Source organism: Marmota flaviventris, chromosome 1 (assembly GCF_047511675.1).
Source record: "Marmota flaviventris isolate mMarFla1 chromosome 1, mMarFla1.hap1, whole genome shotgun sequence".
In the NCBI taxonomy this organism is placed as follows: domain Eukaryota; kingdom Metazoa; phylum Chordata; class Mammalia; order Rodentia; family Sciuridae; genus Marmota; species Marmota flaviventris.
This window is the reverse complement of record NC_092498.1, coordinates 148,337,857-148,357,586: the sequence shown is the minus strand read 5'-3', so window position 1 is coordinate 148,357,586 and position 19,730 is coordinate 148,337,857. Positions and strand designations below refer to the sequence as shown.

General features: G+C 45.8%; 1 protein-coding gene across 7 annotated transcripts in view; it reads left to right on the top strand.

Moving 5' to 3' along the window:
* Ube3b (ubiquitin protein ligase E3B) overlaps positions 1-19,730 on the top strand; it is a 52,031-nt gene that overhangs the window by 8,773 nt on the left and 23,528 nt on the right. For all 7 annotated transcript variants that reach the window (XM_027923222.3, XM_071617208.1, XM_071617207.1 and 4 more), the window contains 11 exons: positions 702-787; positions 2,000-2,082; positions 5,775-5,880; positions 6,168-6,288; positions 7,230-7,407; positions 8,968-9,131; positions 10,089-10,256; positions 13,930-14,101; positions 15,782-15,900; positions 16,525-16,639; positions 17,387-17,486. In XM_027923222.3, coding sequence (XP_027779023.1) covers positions 702-787; positions 2,000-2,082; positions 5,775-5,880; positions 6,168-6,288; positions 7,230-7,407; positions 8,968-9,131; positions 10,089-10,256; positions 13,930-14,101; positions 15,782-15,900; positions 16,525-16,639; positions 17,387-17,486 — 1,412 coding nt within the window. The remainder of the gene's footprint in view (positions 1-701; positions 788-1,999; positions 2,083-5,774; positions 5,881-6,167; positions 6,289-7,229; positions 7,408-8,967; positions 9,132-10,088; positions 10,257-13,929; positions 14,102-15,781; positions 15,901-16,524; positions 16,640-17,386; positions 17,487-19,730) is intronic.

Below are 19,730 nucleotides of genomic sequence, written 5' to 3'. Positions count from 1 at the left end.
GGGCACCCACAAATTTTCATGTCGAAAGAGCGTTTTGGAACCAATCCCCCATAAATACCAGGAGATAACCGTATGTAAAATGACAGTAAATATGGTATTACTCAGAAGAGTCCAGAGGGGATGAGAGTGTTCAGCGGGATTGGGAAGGGTTCCACCTGGGACCGTAGGGCTCAGATGTTCCTAAGGGAGTGATGTCTGAGCTTAGCGCTGGGGAGAGGTGGAGTTCCCGTGGAGAGGGGTAGAAACTAGAAACAGAAGACTGCAAAAACCCCAGGTTAACAAGGAGAACCTATTTTAGGAACATTCTGGACTCTGGGAGGAGTCTAAAAATTGTTGAGTTCTGAACTTGGCCAGGAAGCTTGTGTCCCAGTGGGCACAGGAGGCACCCAGGGAAAGCATAAAGTGCCACACCATGGGACACAGTTGGAGAAGGTGTGACAGGAGCTCAGCAATGTGCCTTCTCACTAAGGGAAGGGAAGGGAAGGACCAGCTCCCAAGAGGTGGAACTTGAGTCATGCCTTCCAGGAGAGAGAGAATTCCAGATAGTGTCTTCCTATGCTCTGGTTCAGACCCAAGGGAATGGGGCAGCAAGCCAGAGACTACTGTGTTCCCTCATGGCCTTGGGACTAGGGCATAAATTTTCTGTCCCACATAAACAGGTCACAATATGCAAGAAACTTTTTAATTTTTTCTTCATTTAGGTGAGAACCTTCGACCAGCCATGAACCATATATGTGCAAATATAATGGGACATCTCAACCAGCACGGGTTTTACTCTGTGCTGCAGGTGTGTGTCCCCTGCCCTAATATGTGAGCTCCCACCCTCCAGTCCTGACCTGGGATTTTTACATTGGTTTCGGCAGTCTTACACCCTCCTCACAGAAGTACTTTTTGCAGGAAGAGCTAATGCCCAGTGTCCTCTGTATCTTCCACCTACTGTGGGTCACCTGTGGTTTAAGTATAGGGAGGATAGTGACCTAGGATCTTTTTAATGCTCTATATTTTTGGCTGCAGAGAAAATCAAGTCTCTTGAAATCTAAACTCAAGAAGGCCTCAGGGCTTCTTCCCTCAGGTTCCCGCTTTGTTGGGATCTGGAATTATATTTCTGGCGCTGTGTCCTCAAATGGCCTTCTGTCCACTGTGCACCTTATTGTGCCAATTTATACTCGCAGGAATTATCAGAGGCCCAGTTGCCACTGAGAAATACTGTGAAATTCTTAGGTCTGATAAGTGACGTTGGTTTGGCCCGCCCTTCTGCCTGCCACTGTGATGGGCCATTTCCTGAGTTGGTCGCATATTCTCATGACAGCCTTGCGAGGTGGTGTGCCAGCAAAAGGTGGTCTGTTAACACTTTATCCAGTTGAGGAGGCTTCTCCTCAACACTGTAACTCTGAACTGCTTCTAACTGCCATGGCATCTTGAAATTTAAGCTAGGTATTCTTTTTATTAACTGTAAAGTTTTTTGTTTTTTTTTTTTAATGACCTGGAGTCTTGCTGTGTTGCCCAAGCTGGTCCTGACTCCTGGGCTCAAGGGCTCCTTTTGCCTCAGCCGCCCAAATAGCTGAGACCACAGGTGCATACCTCCACATTTTTATTTTTTTTTTTGGTACTGAGGATTGAACCCAGAGGTAATTTACCACTGAGCCACAACCCCAGCCCTTTTTATTTTTTATTTTGAGTTGGAGTCTCACTCAGTTGCTGAGGCTAACCTTGAACTTGTGATTCTCCTGCCTCAGCCTCTGAGTCGCTGGGATTACAGGCGTATGCCACTGTGCCCAGCTTAGCTATTAAAAATTTTAACTGTGTATTTTTTTTTTATATTAACATGTAAAGCAGGGAGAGTAGTGAAAACAACTCCATGCCCAACAGCTTTTCTCCTTCCTTTTTAGGAGACATTGCAAATCAGTGTTTTTATCAGAAGCACTCATTTTCGTTTTTTAAATATACAAACTCACATAAAGTTGGTACTGTCCCCTAACCAGTTAAATGTTCTTTTCAGGTATTGCTCACCAGAGGCCTGGCCAGACCCCGGCCTTGTCTGTCCAAGGGCACCTTAACAGCAGCCTTTTCTCTGGCACTGCGGTAAGAAGTGGGGCAAGAGGACGGCTGCTTCTGACTGTGCCTCCTCTCGACTCTTCTCTGGTGGCGGGTTTAAGGTGTGGCCTTGTCCACCTCGTCGGGGTTCACAGGAAGTGCTGTTCTTCCTGAGCATAATGCATGTGTGACAGCCCAGGATTTTTCTTGGACTTTAGTCTTTACCCATAAATAATTTTCTAGTGTGATCTGAGGGGAAACAAATCATGTTCATTCTGCCAGCGGTTGAGATATGATCACTTTTGAATTCTTAATTGTTAAAAAGAGAAAAAGCCTATGAGAGCTGGAGGAGGTCCAGCTGGGAGCAGAGGAAAAGGGCCAAGGGAGTGGTTTTAGGAGCAGAGGCTGGAAATGCTGGGATCAAGAGGAGTTGTCATTTGGAGTAGGAGGTATGGCATTTGTCTTCACTTCATTGTCCTACATAAGGGACACCTATAAAAATCAATAAAAATTTTATGGGACACCTATAAATGGATCAGCATAAGTTTTTGTAGGTGTGTCACATGTAAAAGACCATGGGACATAATCGGTTAATCGGTTTGTCGATGTGAAATACATAAGAAACAAAGGATTTCCTTGTTGAGATTACACCTGCTATGTCATTGATGGGTCCAGAATATTCCTAAACTGTTGAGGGGTTACTGACTTAGAAAGAAGTCGATCAGAGCTCCTAGAGGAGAGACTCTCATGGTCAGACCAGCTTGGGAAGAGCCACGGCCCTCAGATTCCTGCTAACCCCTGCCCACCTTCCTGCCGAAAGCTCTGAGGAGTCCTGTGGTTGTCACCAGGAGTCCTGATCCTGTTTAACCTGATGTTAGTCCAGGCATATCTGCACTGAATGTCCCTGCCTCTTGTTTGGATGCAGAGCATGTCAAACTCCCAGGGAGCACCACTTTAGGAAATGATGGTATACAGCATGTGCTGGCATATGTTTTCTGTGGACAGGTAGTAAATATGTCCCACTCTGTGGGCCACATGGCCTGTCAGGACCACACTGCCATCGTAGTGAGAGAACTGATGTTCCCAGTGTGGCTAGTCAACGCAGTCATAACTGATCCTTTTACCACATTTCTTCTCCGTTAAGCTGTAACGGTGTCCGTCATTCTGTGCATTGGATTCCATTGACCACTTGTAAGACCAGGCTACTTTAACACATTTCTCCCAAATTGGGATTGTATATATTCTTCTGAATGTTTACATAATTGAACACAATCAGGATCTTTTAAAATAAGATGTTCAGTGAGTTGTCATACAGAAATACAGACGATGTCTATGAAATCAGAAATAATGTGTTGAAACATGATTACTAAATCCTGAAATCTGAATGGCTAACAGTCATGGCACAGTTGTTCTAAGACCTCACACATGAGCTGACTCCTTACCACCACATCATCTTAGCTCCATTCTATAGATGAAGAAGCTAAAGCCCAGAGAGGTAAAAATACTTAATCTTGGTCACACAGCAGGGAGTGGCCAGGCCAGGTCACCTGACTAGAGAGCCCATGCTCCACTCCTTATTCTTTATCCATTTCTCACACGGTGTTCATATTCTTATAGTCTAAGAACAATACGCACACCTTGAATAAATGGGAGCCTTTCCAGAGCCACACAGTTCTCTGAGCCCTGCCAGGTGCACTGCCACGGGCCTGCCGGCTCCGGCTTCTGCTTTTCCTGTGGGTTTGCCCAGCTCCTGGAATAAGGTGGACTTTATGGCCGACCTCGTTTTCACCCTGCAGTCCTTCAGGTGTCCTCCTGCACCTTGCCCTCGTCTTCCCTGGTCTCCCTGGTCTCAGCAGGTTGAGTGACTTAGAGCATAGGTTTCTATAGGTGGAGTCTTGGGTTTCTGCATGAGCCCCAGAGAAGGCACTGCCCCTTCTGGCCCTGTCATGGTGCTTTCTGTCCCTGTGGATTGCCTCTCCTGGACATTTCACACACTGGTACCCCACAGTGGGCAGTCTTTTGTTACTAGCTTTTTTCACGTTGCATAATGTGTCCAAGGCTCGTCCTGTGCTGTAGCATGAGTCCACACGTCCTTCCTGTTTATGACCAAATAATCTGTTGTATGGGATATACCACATTGAGTTGTTTGTGCTTTTGCACTGTTATGAATTTTGCTGCTGGAACACTTCCATACAGGTTCTTGTGCACTCGTGAGCTTTCATTTCTCTTGACGGTATTTCTAGAGTAGAATGGCGGGGTCGTGGAACGACTGCCAAACTGTTTTCCAGAGTGGCTGCGGCGGCGTGTGCAGGTTCAGCTTCGCCGTGTGCTCACCACGCTGTCATCATCTGTCTTTTTGAGGATGGCCATCCTAGTGGGGTTGCAGCAAAACCTCACTTTAATATGGTTGCAGTTCCCTGATGGTTAATATGTTGACCGCCTTTTTGGGTGATTATTAACCACTTGTATTATCTTCTCTAAAGAAATGTCCCTCTAGGGGCTGGAGTTGTAGCTCAGCGGTAGAGCACTTGCCTCATATGTGTGAGGCACTGGGTTCAATTCCCAGCACCATATATATAAATAAGCAAATAAAATAAAGGCCCATCAACAACTAAAATATATTAAAAAAAAGAAAAAAGAAATGTCCCTCTAGATTCTTTGTCCATTTTTAAATGGGGTTGTTTGTTTTTATTGCTGAGTTGTGTGAGCTCCCATCAGGTACATGATATACAAATATTTCCTCGCACTCTGTGTAGGAGGAAATATTGGGAAGAGCCACGGCCCTCAGGTTCCTGCTAACCCCAGCCCACCTTACTGCTGAAAGCTCTGAGGAGTTCTGTGGTTGTTTCCAGGAGCTTTTCGCTTTCTTGATAGTGTCTTTTGAATCACAAAACTTTTATTTGTGTTTTTCCTCTTGTCTCTGTTTTGGGTACCATACTAAGAAGTCATTGTATCACCTCAGACTTCTGTGCTTTCTACTGAGAATTTTATAATTTTAGCTATAAAATTTAGGTCATTTAGATCATTGAGATTTGTGATCTGCTTTTAATTCATTTTTGGATATGTTGTGAGAAAGAAGCCATGATCTTATTTTAGCATTTATCTTTTTTTGATTATGAAGGTAATAAATGTTTATGGCTGAAAACCTAAGTAACACAGAAAAGTGTAAGGAAGAAAAAATTTCTCATGATTCTACAACCCATAGGTGCATCGTTAACATTTTTTGATCTGTCTCCCCAGTCTTTTTTTGTATTAATATACATTTTTATTGTGCATATATTTTTAAATTAGACCATATGTATTCTATTAAATAAGCTGCTTAGTTGGTGAGTTCTTGGTGTTGTCACCTAGTAGACCCCTGGGTAAGCAGCGCTTGATTGAGGAAATGGGTTACACTGGGACTCTAGAAGCCCTTTTGTGTGTCCTTCCCATCATGAGCCCCTCTTCTCCCATCTATGTTGTTTTTTTATCTTGCTTTACTTTATAATTTTTGTAATATGGGCATTTTCTTATGCCAGTAAAACTTTAAGGCTCCTTTTTTCATGGCTGTAAAGTGCTGCATCATGTGACTGCACCGTCACTGACTTAACCATTCTTCCGGTGTGTCCCCGTTTTCACCTTTTAGTTTTCCTAGAAGCCCTGGGAAGCAGTTCTGGGGGTCAGAGGGCATTGGCAGGCTTGCTCTTTAGCTCAGGTGTGCCCGCGTACCTGTCTCAGTAAGCCCATCTGTCTGTGTCTAGCCCTGTGATTGCTGCACAATTTTCAGACAATCTGATTCGGCCGTTCCTCATCCACATCATGTCTGTGCCTGCGCTTGTGACTCATCTCAGCACAGTGACCCCTGAGGTAAGTGGGCTCTTTGAGTTTCCCCCCAAACCAATTCTGGTTTTGCTTTTTTCCTCACAATTTAGTAAAAGGATTGCTATGCTAGTTCTCACTCCTCCTGATTTTTCTTCTAAACTAATAGCCAGCGTAGACACGCTCAGGTTAGTAGCCCAGAGAAGCAGGTTCCTCTGCCTGGTGCTTGAGGACCTGTTCTGCTGTTTGGGGAACAGTCTGCGTGTGATCAAGCTCATGCTGTGCTGGGAAATTTCCTTGCAGTTTTCACTTTAACTGTTTGCCATTGTTTACAGCGTCTCACTGTTTTAGAATCTCATGACATGCTTCGCAAATTCATCATATTTTTAAGAGACAGAGACCGATGCCGGGACATTTGTGAAAGTTTAGAAGGCTGCCACACACTGTGCCTGATGGGTGAGTGCCCCACAGCAGTGGGGTTTAACTGGTGCTGGCCATCAAGGGAAGCCTGGGTGTAACTTAGTAACAACTAGACATGATTACCATAAAAAGCATGTACACAAATGCAGCAGGTTAAAATTTAAATTCATGTAAAGTTAAAAATCACACGGAACATATCCCTAGTAAGCTAGGTAGGTGACCGTAAGCGAACCTTGGATTTCAGCCCTGGACTTTCCAAGGAAAAAATGAAAATATGGTGAATTGCCTCTGTGGGTCTTACCTCCAGAGAGAAGGGAGGCCGTACTCAGGCAGGGCTTAGGGCGAGTTGTGCCTCGTCACCTGCTCTCCAGTGCTTCACTGCAAATGGAGAAGGGGTTTGTGGATGGAAGCACTTGGAAACAGTGGAGATGCATGATTCACGTTGCCTGACGAGAAGAAATTTACATAGGAAAAGGTCCTTGGGGCCAAATTTTATTGGGAATATCCTGTACAAGTCTTCACACAGTGATAATGAGGAACTCTGCAAAACCTTGGAGAACAGCGATTTCCCCAGGACATTCAGTTACTGTCATTTCTTGGCTCTCTCTTGATTTTTAAATATTAGTATGATATTAAAGTGTACCCCTAACTAACTATCGTGTGCCTCTGTGTGCACGACGTCTGTCGTTACGTCACGTAGTCTTCATAGAGAGGAGACCATGTTCTAGTCTTAGAGATGATGAGACAAAGGAGAGGCAGTCGAGAGCCACACAGCTCACCTGTGCAGAGCCAGAATTTGAAGTCAGGTTGGCCTATTTCTGGCCTCCACACTGCAGCTCCCGGCACTGGCAAGAGCCCTTCCCTGGAATCTTCCTGCACATGCAGCAGGGCTGCCCGAGCCACAGACAGAGAGCAGGACTAGGAGGCACCGAAGTGCTTCTGTCTGTCCCTTCTCACTTGGCCTTCTCTCTTCATAGGCAACCTCCTGCAGTTGGGCTCCCTCAGCCCCCGAGTGCTGGAGGAGGAGACGGACGGCTTTGTGAGCTTGCTCACCCAGATGCTGTGCTACTGTCAGAAGTACGTGTCCCAGAAGAAATCCAACCTGACCCACTGGCACCCTGTCCTTGGCTGGTTCTCCCAGTCTGTGGATTATGGGTAAGTCCTGGAGACACAGCACTGCCTTCTGGCTCTCTCCACGTCACCTCCCCTCCTTCCTTCTGTCTGTTGGCTTCTGTTTTGCTTCTTACTAAAAAATAAGATGTGTTTATTGAACAAGACAGGGATACCATCATGAGAACAAAACATCCCATAATCTCACTATCCAAAGATGACCTGAACAAACATCTGTTTAATGTTTACCTACATCAATAGTTTTGTATAAAAATGAGATCATATGATTTTGCATTTTGTCCTTTTCATTAAAAATTTATGAATCTTATCAATAGTTTTTCTTTTTCAATATCACTTTTATTGATTTACTAGACAGCCATATTTTGGAGATGCTGAAACAAGACAAATGACTTAAAGGGATAAAATCATCTGCTTTTCAAGACATTGAAATATGAATTTAAAAATTTTAAATTAACTCAAAAGCAGGGCTGGGGGTACGGCTCAGTGGTGGAACATTTTCCTAGTGTGCCCAAGTCCCTGGGTTGAATCCCCAGCACTGAAAACAAACAAACTCAAAAACCTTAGGAACACTAGAGTAGAAGACTAGAGATCAAGAAGGGAGCATCTCAAACGTGGAGAGAGTGCCTGGGCTCAGCTCTTTCCTCTCAGGTGTCCACCCCTGCGTGATGTCCACCCCTGCATGGTGTCCATGGCAGATACTCTTGAGGCAGAAAACTGAGGTCCCAGAGAAGGGCTCCCTCTTCCTTGTGCCTGAGTGGTATTTTTGAGTCCTGACTAGTTAAAATGACCGTTGCCGAGGAACCTGCCCCAACAGCCCACCTGGGCAGCGAGGCACCTGTGCCTGGAGCCTGGAGCCTGGAGGCTGTTCCGGGAGAGGTGCGGGCGGAGAGCCACTGGTGGCCACTGCTCTTCTCTGAGGGCCTTTGAACAACTTGCCTCACCTCAGTTTCTTCATCAGAGATGGGGGGGGGATCACAGTCCATCCATTAGGGCTGTCTTAAAGGACTGAACAAGGTGACGTGTGCCCACTGCTTGGCTTGGCGGATGCCCAGTGACTGGTGGCTGTCACCTCCATGACGCTGTGGTAGGAGCCGTCTTAGGGTCTTGAGTGGCAGGGGCATGCCAGTAGATGACAGGCGTGGGGTGGTGCTGGGGTGAAGCCTGAAGTGGGGACAGAAGCTCCAGAGGCAAGGGAGCACTCGGGTGTCATGTCTGCTGGATGTGAAGCCGCTGGCTGCAGCCAGCCCGGAGGAAGCAGGCAGTGCAGCTGCTTGAGGTAGCTTTTGCCTACTGGGTGGTGGATGTCCAAGATGACCATGGCGTGTGGACCTGGGGACCTGGAGAAGCAGTAATGCTGATGGCAGCACAGGTTTGGGTGTAGTGACAGACAAGGTTCAGTGCCTTCACCACACTTGGACCTTGGTGATGGTTTATGGGATCCACTTTTTTTTTTTTTTTTTTAATTTTCTGCTTTGTCAAGTCTAGGCCTGAGCTACACGTCAAGAGCATGGCCTTGAGGGGAGCTGAGCAGGCCCGTCCTGGCCAGCAGAGGCACTAATGCACTATTCTCTTGCTCTCCCCTAGCCTCAATGAGTCGATGTATTTGATCACCAAACAGCTGCAATTCCTGTGGGGCGTGCCTCTCATCCGCATCTTCTTCAGTGACATCCTAAGCAAGAAGCTGTTGGAGCACCAGGAGCCAGCCCCCACCCAGCCGGCGTCCCCACAGAACGTTCTCCCAGTGAAGAGTGAGTGGCCAGGGCTCTGCTGGGCCAGAAGGCAGCCCCTGCTTCTGCGCAGGGGGATGCTCTGTGTTGGGGGTGTTCTATCTTCTCCCACAGAGGTCCTGAAGCTGCTCAAGTCAGGTCCACATTTAGCAGAACAGTCCCAGGAACCCTGTACAAATGGAAAGCAAGGGCCAGGGAAATATAACTAGGTAACGGTATGTAGAAGAATGTTCACAGGTACACATTCCATGAGGGCCACTTCAGTTTGGCTGTGAATCTTCTAGTAGCCAGAGAGAACGGGGTCTTGCAGACCCTTTGAACTTTCATATTGCCAGAAGAGGGAAAGGAGCCATATCTTAGGGGACATAGAGCTGTTTTAAAGTTACTTGCCCACAGCAGTTTCTCAGTTCGGGGTGGCTTTTCTTCTGCCTCCCATGCACTGCACATCCGTGTCTTGTAGCTAGTTAGTGGGCACAGGCTCAGTAGATATAACTTCAGCAGGATGTAAATGGGAAGGCTTAACAAAGTAAAATACTGTTCAGAACCAAATGTCAGCACTTGAGGAGGTTACTCCTCACTTCCCTCCCAAAGCTCAGAAAATTCAAACTCAGCTGGCCCCCTACCCTGCACCCTCTTCCCCTCATATAGTCCTCTGAACTTTTCCTTTTGCAGCTTCTGAAAGAAGCTGTATAAAATTGGCACCAGAAGTCAAAGAATCCTGTGGTATATTCAGAGTTGAGTATACCTGGCTTAATCTGAGAAATTTTTTGATGTTCTGAGGAGGTATTTGGGTTATACCTAAAATCCAATAATTAATGTTTTTCTAAGTTATCCCAGAGAAATGTCTTGGGTCCAAGCACCAGCCCTACTTCCTGGCCCTGCTGTACAGTTGGAATTTTGTCAAAATGCTGTTCCCTTGACCAGGTGGGGTTTGGCAGATGGCTGAGCTTCTGCTCACAGTGCTCTTCTCCGTGCCAGGTCTCCTCAAGCGTGCGTTTCAGAAGTCTGCATCAGTTCGGAATATCCTCAGGCCTGTTGGGGGCAAACGTGTTGACTCTGCAGAGGTTCAGCAGGTCTGCAACATCTGTGTCCTCTACCAGACTTCGCTGACCACGCTTACCCAGATCCGCCTGCAGATTCTCACAGGTTTGGAGGCCCAAGTCTGCTGCTTCCATTTCGCCAATTTGCTAGACAAGTTTTCTTAGAAAAAGTTGATTTTCTTTCCTGGCTTCCTGATACAGAAGATAGATTTTTGAAGGAGGGTGTTTCTGAGTTTTTTCTTCCTAGAGATTGGTACACCGTGGTTAAATAGCTCAAGCCAGTCCTAGTAATAGCACTTCCATTTTGTTCCTGTCACCTGGCTCTTATTTTAGTTATGAAGTACAACTTTTAAAATGTTATTTTTTTCTGAGTAGAAAACTAGAAAACGAGGGGCTGGGGATGTGGCTCAAGCGGTAGCGCGCTCACCTGGCATGCGCGGGGCTCTGGGTTTGATCCTCAGCACCACATAAAAATAAAATAAAGATGTTGTGTCCACCGAAAACTAAAAAATAAAATATTAAAAAAATTCAAAAAAAAAACAAACTAGAAAACGTAGGGAGACAGGAAAAATACCACTCCTAATCCCACAATTCATGCCCAAGCATGTCATACATAAGTTATAAATATATTGAAACTGATATATTTTATCCTTCCTTTTCCATTAATCATTTTACAAACATTTTATCATGTCAACAACTCTTCAAAAACCTCATTTTTATTGGCTGCATGATACCTCATTGCATGGGGACGCTCAACACTTTATTTTCTACCTGAGCAAGGAAGAAAGTGCTTTGTGAGCACAGAGCAGCAAGGGCTTTGAGGGGTTCGTTAGTGTACATCAGAACCACAAGTCCAGAGGGTCCTTGTGAGCCATGAAAACTGGAAACTGCAGCAGAATCAGAACTTCTCTGCTGCACTGTATGACTTTTTAAAATCTTAAGTTGCTGCTGCTTCTGGCTTTCATACATTTTATTCATTCTTCAAATACTTATAGAGCACTTATATGTGCAAAGCACTGAGGATACAGAGGTGAACAAGACAGCCAAGGTCTCTGTCCCTGAGGGAATCATATTCTAGCATTGGGGAGACCAGCAGTACCCAAAAGTCGACTGTATAAAATTGGCTCTATGAAAATGAAAAGGCTTGATGCTGGCTTGGGCTAGGACTGGGTTTTCCTGCCTCAGTATCATTGATATTCGGGGCTGGATGATCTTTGTCGTAGGGGCTGTCATTCATCATAGGATGCTCACCAGCCCCTGGCCCAGCAGCACCTTCCTCCCCAGTTGTGACAGCCAAACATGTCTCCAAACATGGGCAAATACCCCCTGAGGCCGAGGTCATTGTGGTCAAGTACTCTGGCCTAGTGGTGGTGGTAAAGATGGAAGCAGGTGTGCTGGAGAGGGACCTCTGTGGGTCCTACTGGGGGACTGGACTTGATGCATGAGGACCAAAGATTCCAAAGGTGCTGCCTGTGTGGATGGCAACACCATTTGCAGAGCTGGGGAAGCATGGAACAGGGCAGCGGGGGTGAGGACTGCGGAAAGTTGGAAGTCGTGCTGGGCTGTGGCAAGTGTGAGCTGCTGGCTGGGCCTGCAGGCAGAGGTGTCCAGAGACCTTTGAGGACAGTGGGGGGCCATCAGCGGAGGGATGGAATGAAGGCTTTCTGCAGGTTCCAGACCCTGCCTGGCCGCACAGCACCTGAGGGCTTGGGAGCATTCTGGGTGAGAGGATTTCAAGGTTACCATCCATGTCCAGCTTTTAAGATGAGCTCACAACTAAGCTCATTTTCCCAAGTGAGAGAATCCAAAACTAAGGTTTCTTGGCTAATATGAAAATACACATTTTCAAGAATAAAAATAATCTAGTCTAAAGTGTATGAATGACATTCGGTCTGTTGGTTTAGCTGTACACATCTTAAATCAGATTATAGAAAGTAACATTTGTTATGTTGACCATGTTGTTTTTCTATTCTCCTACTTTATGAAGCACCTTTGTTCCTCTTCCCCACATGCCCTGAGGTCCTGGAGCTCCTGACACCACTCTGTGGGCACAGCTTCCCCACTTCTGTCTCAGCTGCCCAGGATGCAGCCCTGTTGAGTCAGTATACGAGGCTGTGTTTTAGTCTACACCATGAGTCCCATCATGGAATGTGAGGATAGCTGTTTTTCTCCTTTTGCCCAGGAGGAGCATATTTATGACCTCTATAGTATAATTACTTACTGTTTCTTTATTTTTAACCTGTGAGGTTCCTGTGTTCTTTGGTGTGAATAACCTGGGCTACCTAAAAACGAATTATAAGCTAGGTACCTATATAACCACTAACCTGGTCAAGGAACTTTTACTTTTTAAAGGTTTCTTTATAACAATACCATCCTTCCCTTGCAAGTGTAAGGTCAAACCTTTAAGAATAGTAACTCACTTGAGGGTACATTTCTTTGACTCCTGTACAGTTCCTTCAGTTCACCTCTCAGCATCCTAAAATAGCATTGATGGAACCCCACACCCTCCCCAGGCTCTTGTATCCTCCCCAAATAGCCCTTTATTCAAACTAAATTATAGACAGTGCCCTGTAAAATGAGAGGCATTATAAGGGCTCCAGTGTAGGTGACTGCATTTCTGAGAAAACACCATATATTCAGGGTCCTAGAATTTTAGATCCAGACTTTCTAAGTCACTAGCTGCGTTATTGGAATTAAAATATACTAGTGATGTAGGCCTGGGAAAGCAGACTTAGAACGTCCTCTGCTTCACCTTTTGCTTCCCTTGAGTTGATTTTGTGCGGTATTTCAGAGTGTCTCTGCTACAGTCATTCAGTGCTTTCTTATTTGTAATGTAGAGGAATAGAAGTTGATGGGAGGAGAACTTTGCTAAATGTGGGTGAGCCTGTAAATTGTAAATAAACTTTTATTAGAACACCACCAAATCCATTCATTTGTGTAATATCAACTGCTGTGGTGCTATAGCAGTAGCATTGAGTAGCTGTGACTGTTGAACTAAAACTTGGCCAGAGGAGGCCACCATACATTGAACCGTACATACCCTAAATTAATATATAAACTAACGGAAAGCCTGACTTGGGAAAATACTTTGATAACAAATTGCTGATTCTAAGCCAATCATAGCTACAATCTTCATTCAACCACAGCAGCCAACTGATCAGAAGGTGTTCACATAAGGAATAGCTGAGTCGTAATAAATCCTGCCTGCCTGCCTGCTTTCAAAGCAGAGCTTTCTGAAGCTCTTCTGGTCCTGTGGCCTGCCCCATGTGCCAGTTGTTCTTTGCTCAATTAAACTGCTAAATTTTATTTGTCTCAACAGAGGCCATCTGGCCTATAAAACCTAAAAATATTTACTCTCTAGCCCTTTCCAGAAAAAAACCTTGCTGATCCCTGATTTAAAATATAATTGCTAAATCAGACCTGGGTTCTTTTCTTGGCTCTGACACTTGCTGGCTGTGATTTTGGGCAAATTATTTAACCTGGCTGTGCTTCGGTTTCCTCCCTTATGAAACAAAGATGACACTGGACTTCACAGGCAGAAAGGAGACGATGCGTGCAAAGTGTTGAGCCTGTTATCTGCACTCAGGAAGCACCATTAAACGTTGGCTGTTACTATCATTGTGATTCTCAGGGCGACACTGCTTTCCTGATTGCACCTTCTTCTCATGCACAGTAAATATTCACTAATAGCTTAAGTGTTTCCTTTTCCCAATGGAAGGAGAAATATCAGACCAGATGGAGCCCCCACCTGAAGCTTGGGTTTCTCTATCCTTTTCCAGGTCTCACTTACCTTGATGACCTGCTGCCCAAACTGTGGGCGTTTATCTGTGAGCTGGGGCCCCACGGAGGGTTAAAGCTCTTCTTGGAATGCCTGAACAATGACACTGAAGAGTCCAAGCAGCTCTTGGCCATGCTGATGCTGTTCTGTGACTGTTCTCGGCACCTCATCACGTAGGTTGACTGCTGGGGGGCGGAATACTTTCCTAGGATTCAGGACACCAAACTACAATGTCAGGAGGCAAGGAACCTGCTGATAGGATCACTGCATACATCTGGGCCTGCGTGGCAGGGTCAGTATAAGCATTAGACAAGAGCCAGGCATGGGGGCATATGCCTGTAGTCACAGCTATTTGGGAGGCTGAGGCAGGAGAATCACTTGAGCCCAGGAGGTCAAGACCACCTAGATGACACAGCAAGAACACACCAAAAAAATGTAGACAAGAAAACATTGACAAAGCAGGCAGCATGCATGGGGTGTGCAGCAGTTGTTAGTTCTCATCCTTTCAGGACAGCTGGGTGGGACCCCCAAGTGTGAACTCTGGGGTCTCCTGGAGATGGGTTCAAATCATAGCTCCACTGTTTATTTACTATACTAGTTAGATTAATGGAAAATTCCAGAGTCAACCAGGGAGCAAAATCTGGCTCAGCAATTTACTAGGATACCCTGGGCAAGGGATCAAGGAATTCAATCTCTCTGCTACTGATTTTCCTCATGTATACATGTAGGCATTTCTGTGAGGATTAAGAGTAATCAATGCCAAGTGCATCACACAGTCCCTGGCACAGAGGAGAAGCTCAGTGTGTGTCGGCTGTTATTGTTACCTAACTAGTCCTGGGAAGGTTGCCTAACCTCTGTGAGCCTCCCTAGGAGCATGGAGACACTATTACCAACCTGAAAGAGCAAATGAGAAAAGGAGTGTCAGGTAGTACAGCACTAGACGTGAGTGGAGAACTAATAAGAGGCTCATCCAGTTCCTTGACTGTTCAAGCTTTTGTGTCTCCTGGTATCCTTGGCATTCCTCTAATCCCACGTTCTCTTAATATAGACTGGACCTCAAGCAATGAAGTTCAGCCTAGAAGACCATAGCAGGAAGGGTTAGGGGACTCGTAGGTGGCAGTTTGGGCAACATGAGGAGGCTGAGTGCGCAGGTGGAGGTGAGAGCAGTGTCTGTAAGGACCAGGAAAGACACCCTTAATGGTCAGTCACTGAGCACAGGGTAACCTGATAGTAAGTCACATTCTGAAGGTGCATGGAGTGGTTTTAGTAAAGTTTCATTTAGAACTGTGTCTCGTGTTCATTCATCCATTTATTCTTTCAAGCATTCTTTCACTCACCTATACTTAATAAGTACCACTAGTGTCTGTCCTCAATGTGGAATGAAGCTCTGCAGACTTCCTGAGGAGGAACAGACGCTCAGTCAAGAGCCCTTCATATCAGACAGGAATTTGGCACATTGAGGCAGGCATTTAGGCATGAAGGAAGGAAGTGTCACAGCCAGTTCCTTGTAAGAAAGAAAAAATGCAAGAGTGGGGCTTTTTTTCCCCTTTAATCGTATTTTAGATTTTTAGTATAGACAGTTTCAAATAAATAGAAAGTAGAAACAATGACGAACTCTCACGGCCATCACCAGCTTTAGCTCATGGCCAGTTTTGCTTCATCCGAACCCCTCCCTGCCCTCCTCTTCCAGTGTCTTTGGAGCCCGTCTTAGACATTAGATCATTTTAACTTTACAGGAAGTGTCTCTGAAAGTTAGAACTTATTTCTTAAACTGATTATTTTGTCTGATAAGCAGAAAGATCTTATTTCTTTCCCTTTCTCTGGGAAATGCTAAATAATTTTGTCTGATTTAGGATCCTTGATGACATTGAAGTTTATGAAGAACAGATTTCATTCAAACTAGAAGAGCTGGTCACCATCTCCTCTTTCCTGAATTCCTTCGTGTTTAAGATGATCTGGGATGGAATTGTAGGTAAGGTGGAGGTGCCCAGGGAGGTTTTGGTTTATTATGTACCAGAGTTAATAAAAATTCACATTTAAGCCAGGCATGGTAGCTCACACCTGTAATCCCAGCAACTTGCGAGGCTGAGGCAGGAGAACCACAAGTTTGATGACAACCTCAGAAATATAGCGAGACCCTGTTTAAAAAAATAAAAAGGGCAGAGAGTGTGGCTTAGTGATAGAGCATCCCAGATTCATTCCCCAGTATCACTCCAAAAGACCTAATTTATTCACAAAGCTGGAAGTTTTCTCTCTTACTAAGACCTCTTTAAGAGAGGAAGCAAAAGCAATGCGTGCCAGTTCACACTGCCGATGAGCGCCCCCTCCTGTGGTGTTCCCAGGTGTTCAGTGCAAAGGACCTTTGGACAGTGACTAGTGAGAGCCAGCATGAGGGTCTGAGACACCAAGGCCCTGCAGACGTCTACTTAGGACCTTCCCAGGGACCTTTTTATTCCTTTCATTCTGTAGAAATTCAGAGCAAGAGAGGTCAGGTTTGCTGGAGACCGCAAGAAACAAGCCATCCTCCCCGTCCTCCAGGTCCTCCAGCTCTGACCCTTCTCCTGCGAGTGTGACTCTCCTGTTTGTTGTCCTGCAGAGAACGCCAAGGGCGAGACCTTGGAGCTGTTCCAGTCTGTGCATGGGTGGCTGATGGTGCTCTACGAGCGGGACTGCCGCCGCCGCTTCGCCCCTGAGGACCACTGGCTTCGAAAGTGAGCACCATGGGGCCAGGGGCTGGGGGGAGGCTCACAGCAGCCAGGGGCCTCCATTTCTGTCTGTCTGTCTTACAGTCTCTCTCTCTCACACACACACACACACACACACACACACACACACAGCAGGTGCCCGAGCACTTGCCACTCCTGTTCCAGGATGGAGGGCCTTTTCTTTCTCCTCCATGTTGGCCATTCATCTGTGGAAAGAGCTGCTGTTCTGTAAAGCTCCTGTCAGGACACACCCCAGCAGCTACTTCTGTTACACCAGGAGGATCAGTTAATTAATGGCAACAAAGCCAGATCACATTCGGCTGCTGTTTCTTATTCAGACTGGGACGAGAGGGTCTTCAGCTGCCCTAAACAATGGGGTGGTAAAAAGTGCTTTGAGGGTTTGGATGGGGGAGGGCGCGAGGCAGCAGTCCTCCAGCAGCAGCTAAACTTAAGAGCATGTCCGCATTTTTCTCAGTGATGCATCAACTTTTAGGTTACCATTGCAGCTCTGGTACTAGAGCAAAGCTTCGCAGACTTTGGCATAGAGGGACAAATGGCTCTAGGCCCTGTGGACTCACGTCTCTGTTGCAGCTGCTACCTCTGCTCTTGCAGCATGAGGCAGCCATAGGCAGTACGTGCTGCTCCCACAGAACTTTACAAAGGCAGGCAGCCAGCTTGGCCTGCATGCTGTGGTTTGTGAACCCTGCACTAGTGTACGGTTTTCATAACCCCAGACCTGTCTTTCTTCTTAAGGGATCTCAAGCCTAGTGTGCTCTTCCAGGAACTCGATAAGGACCGAAAACGGGCACAGTTGATCCTGCAGTACATCCCACATGTCATTCCTCACAAAAACGTGAGTTGCCCTCAGCTGGGCTCCTGGTGTGTTGCTGTCCCGTGTGGTCCCTGACTCCCTCGTTGTTATAGCGGTGCGGAACGCCGGAATGAGGTGGTTGATTTTGCAAGTGCAGCGATGGCATTTCTTTCTCTGTGGCAGGTTACACCAAGTGCTGAGGGTGCCAGGTGGAGAAGGCAACGTGAAGTGGCATTTAGGTGCAGTGGGATGTGTGCCACGGGGCTAGGTGCCATGGGAGCCCAGGCAAAGGAACCTGACTCCTCAGTAAGGGGAAGGGATTAGAGAGGGCTCCAAGGCAGAAGTGGACAAGACTTAAAGGTCCAGGGTGAGAGAGAAGCCAAACAGCTGGTCTGGCTGGAAGAAGTCAAGAAACAACTGAGGAGTTAAAAGGAGTTAGAGCAGGAAGGGCCTTGTAAACCGAGGCTGGGAGCTTAGATTTTAGCCAAGGCCATTGCAGGGTTTGAAGCTTACAAAGTGCCAAGACAGAGCTGGAGAGGTGACTAGAGGTAGAGGGCATTAAAGCCAGCTGGCCTGCATTAGAGAGAGGCCTCCAGAGTAGATGGATGACCAAGGCAAGAGACTTTTAAGGAGCCAGCACCTAAGACCTTGGAGCCTGATTACATTCAGAGAGCAAGGAAAGGAGAAATGGAGGTACTCTTGAGCTCTGGCTTGGTGCTTGAAGCTTGGTGCTTGAAGCTTGGTGCTTGGTGCTTGGGTGGGCTGTCCTCTGAGGGAGAAACAGGTGAGGGCAGGTCTGGGATATGGTGGTGCATTCAGTTCTGAGTGAGTGGGTGCATGTGGCTGTGGCTCCTAATGGCTCTGGCGCTCAAGAGGGAGGCCTGAGTTGGAGAAAGCTTTCCCGCCTGGGCTTGCGATGTGGAAAGGCAGGTAGGGAATCAGATGGAGAGGTCCTGAGAGGAGAGAAGGAGGAATCTGAGGAAACAGGGGTCCAGGAGAGTGTGGTATCACTCCAGGGGACAAGAGAGAATTGGGAAGGCTTGCGTACCGTGGCAAGAGCTTCCAGGCCGTATGGGAAACGTGGCTCGCATCCCTGGGAAGGAGCTGGCACTCAGCAATACTGCTGGTGGGTGACAATACTGTGCCTGTCTCAGGAGAGACTCCTCAGAGTCCAGAGGTGCCTTTCTTACCCCTTTTTTTGATTCTTTCTTTTAAAATAGACATATTTTTAGAGAGCATAAATCCCATTTTTGTATATTAAATCTCAGAATTCAGAGGTACTTAATTCTCACTGCTCTGATACTGTTGTTGTTTGTTTTTTAATATTTTTTTTAGTTGTACACAATACCTTTATTTTGTTATTTATTTTTACGTGGTGCTGAGGATCGAACCCAGGCCCTTGCACATGCTAGGTGAGCGCTCTCCACTAAGCCACAACCCCAGCCCTGTTTTTATTTATTTAATTTTTAAAATATTTATCCTTTAGTTCTAGGTGCACACAATATCTTTATTTTATTTTTATGCGATGCTGAAGATCGAACCCAGTGCCCCAGGCGTGCTAGGCAAGTGCTCTACCACTTAAACCACAACCCCCGCCCCTCTGATACCGTTTTGACCTTGACTTTATTATTTTTTTTTTAAACATGAAAGAATTTTATGACATAAGACATCAGTGAAAAAAACAGGCTTTAAAATAACATGAATATTACTCTCTTTTCATGGGTAAAATACATAAACAGATACAAAGAAAAACGGTTGGAAAAGTTTATTACAATTGGGGAATCATATGGATGATTTTACTTTGTTTTATTTTATTGATTTATTGCTTAACTGTACTTTAATATTCCTATACTAAGTCTGTATACTATTTTATTTATTTATTTATTTTTGTCCTCTCCCACTTTTATTTTTTATTTTTTTAAAATTTTTTTTATTAGTTGTTCAAAACATTACAAAGCTCTTAACATATCATATTTCATACATTTGATTCAAGCAGATTATGAACTCCCATTTTTACCCCATATACAGATTGCAGAATCACATCGTTACACATCCACTTTTTTACATACTGCCATACTAGTGTCTGTTGTATTCTGCTGCCTTTCCTATCCTCTACTATCCCCCCTCCCCTCCCCTCCCCTCCCATCTTCTCTCTCTACCCCATCTACTGTAATTCATTTCTGTCTCTTGTTTTTTTTCCCCTTTCCCCTCACTTCCTCTTATATGTAATTTTGTAAAGGAAGGCTCTCTTTCCTTTACCATGCAATTTCCCTTCTCTCTTTCCCT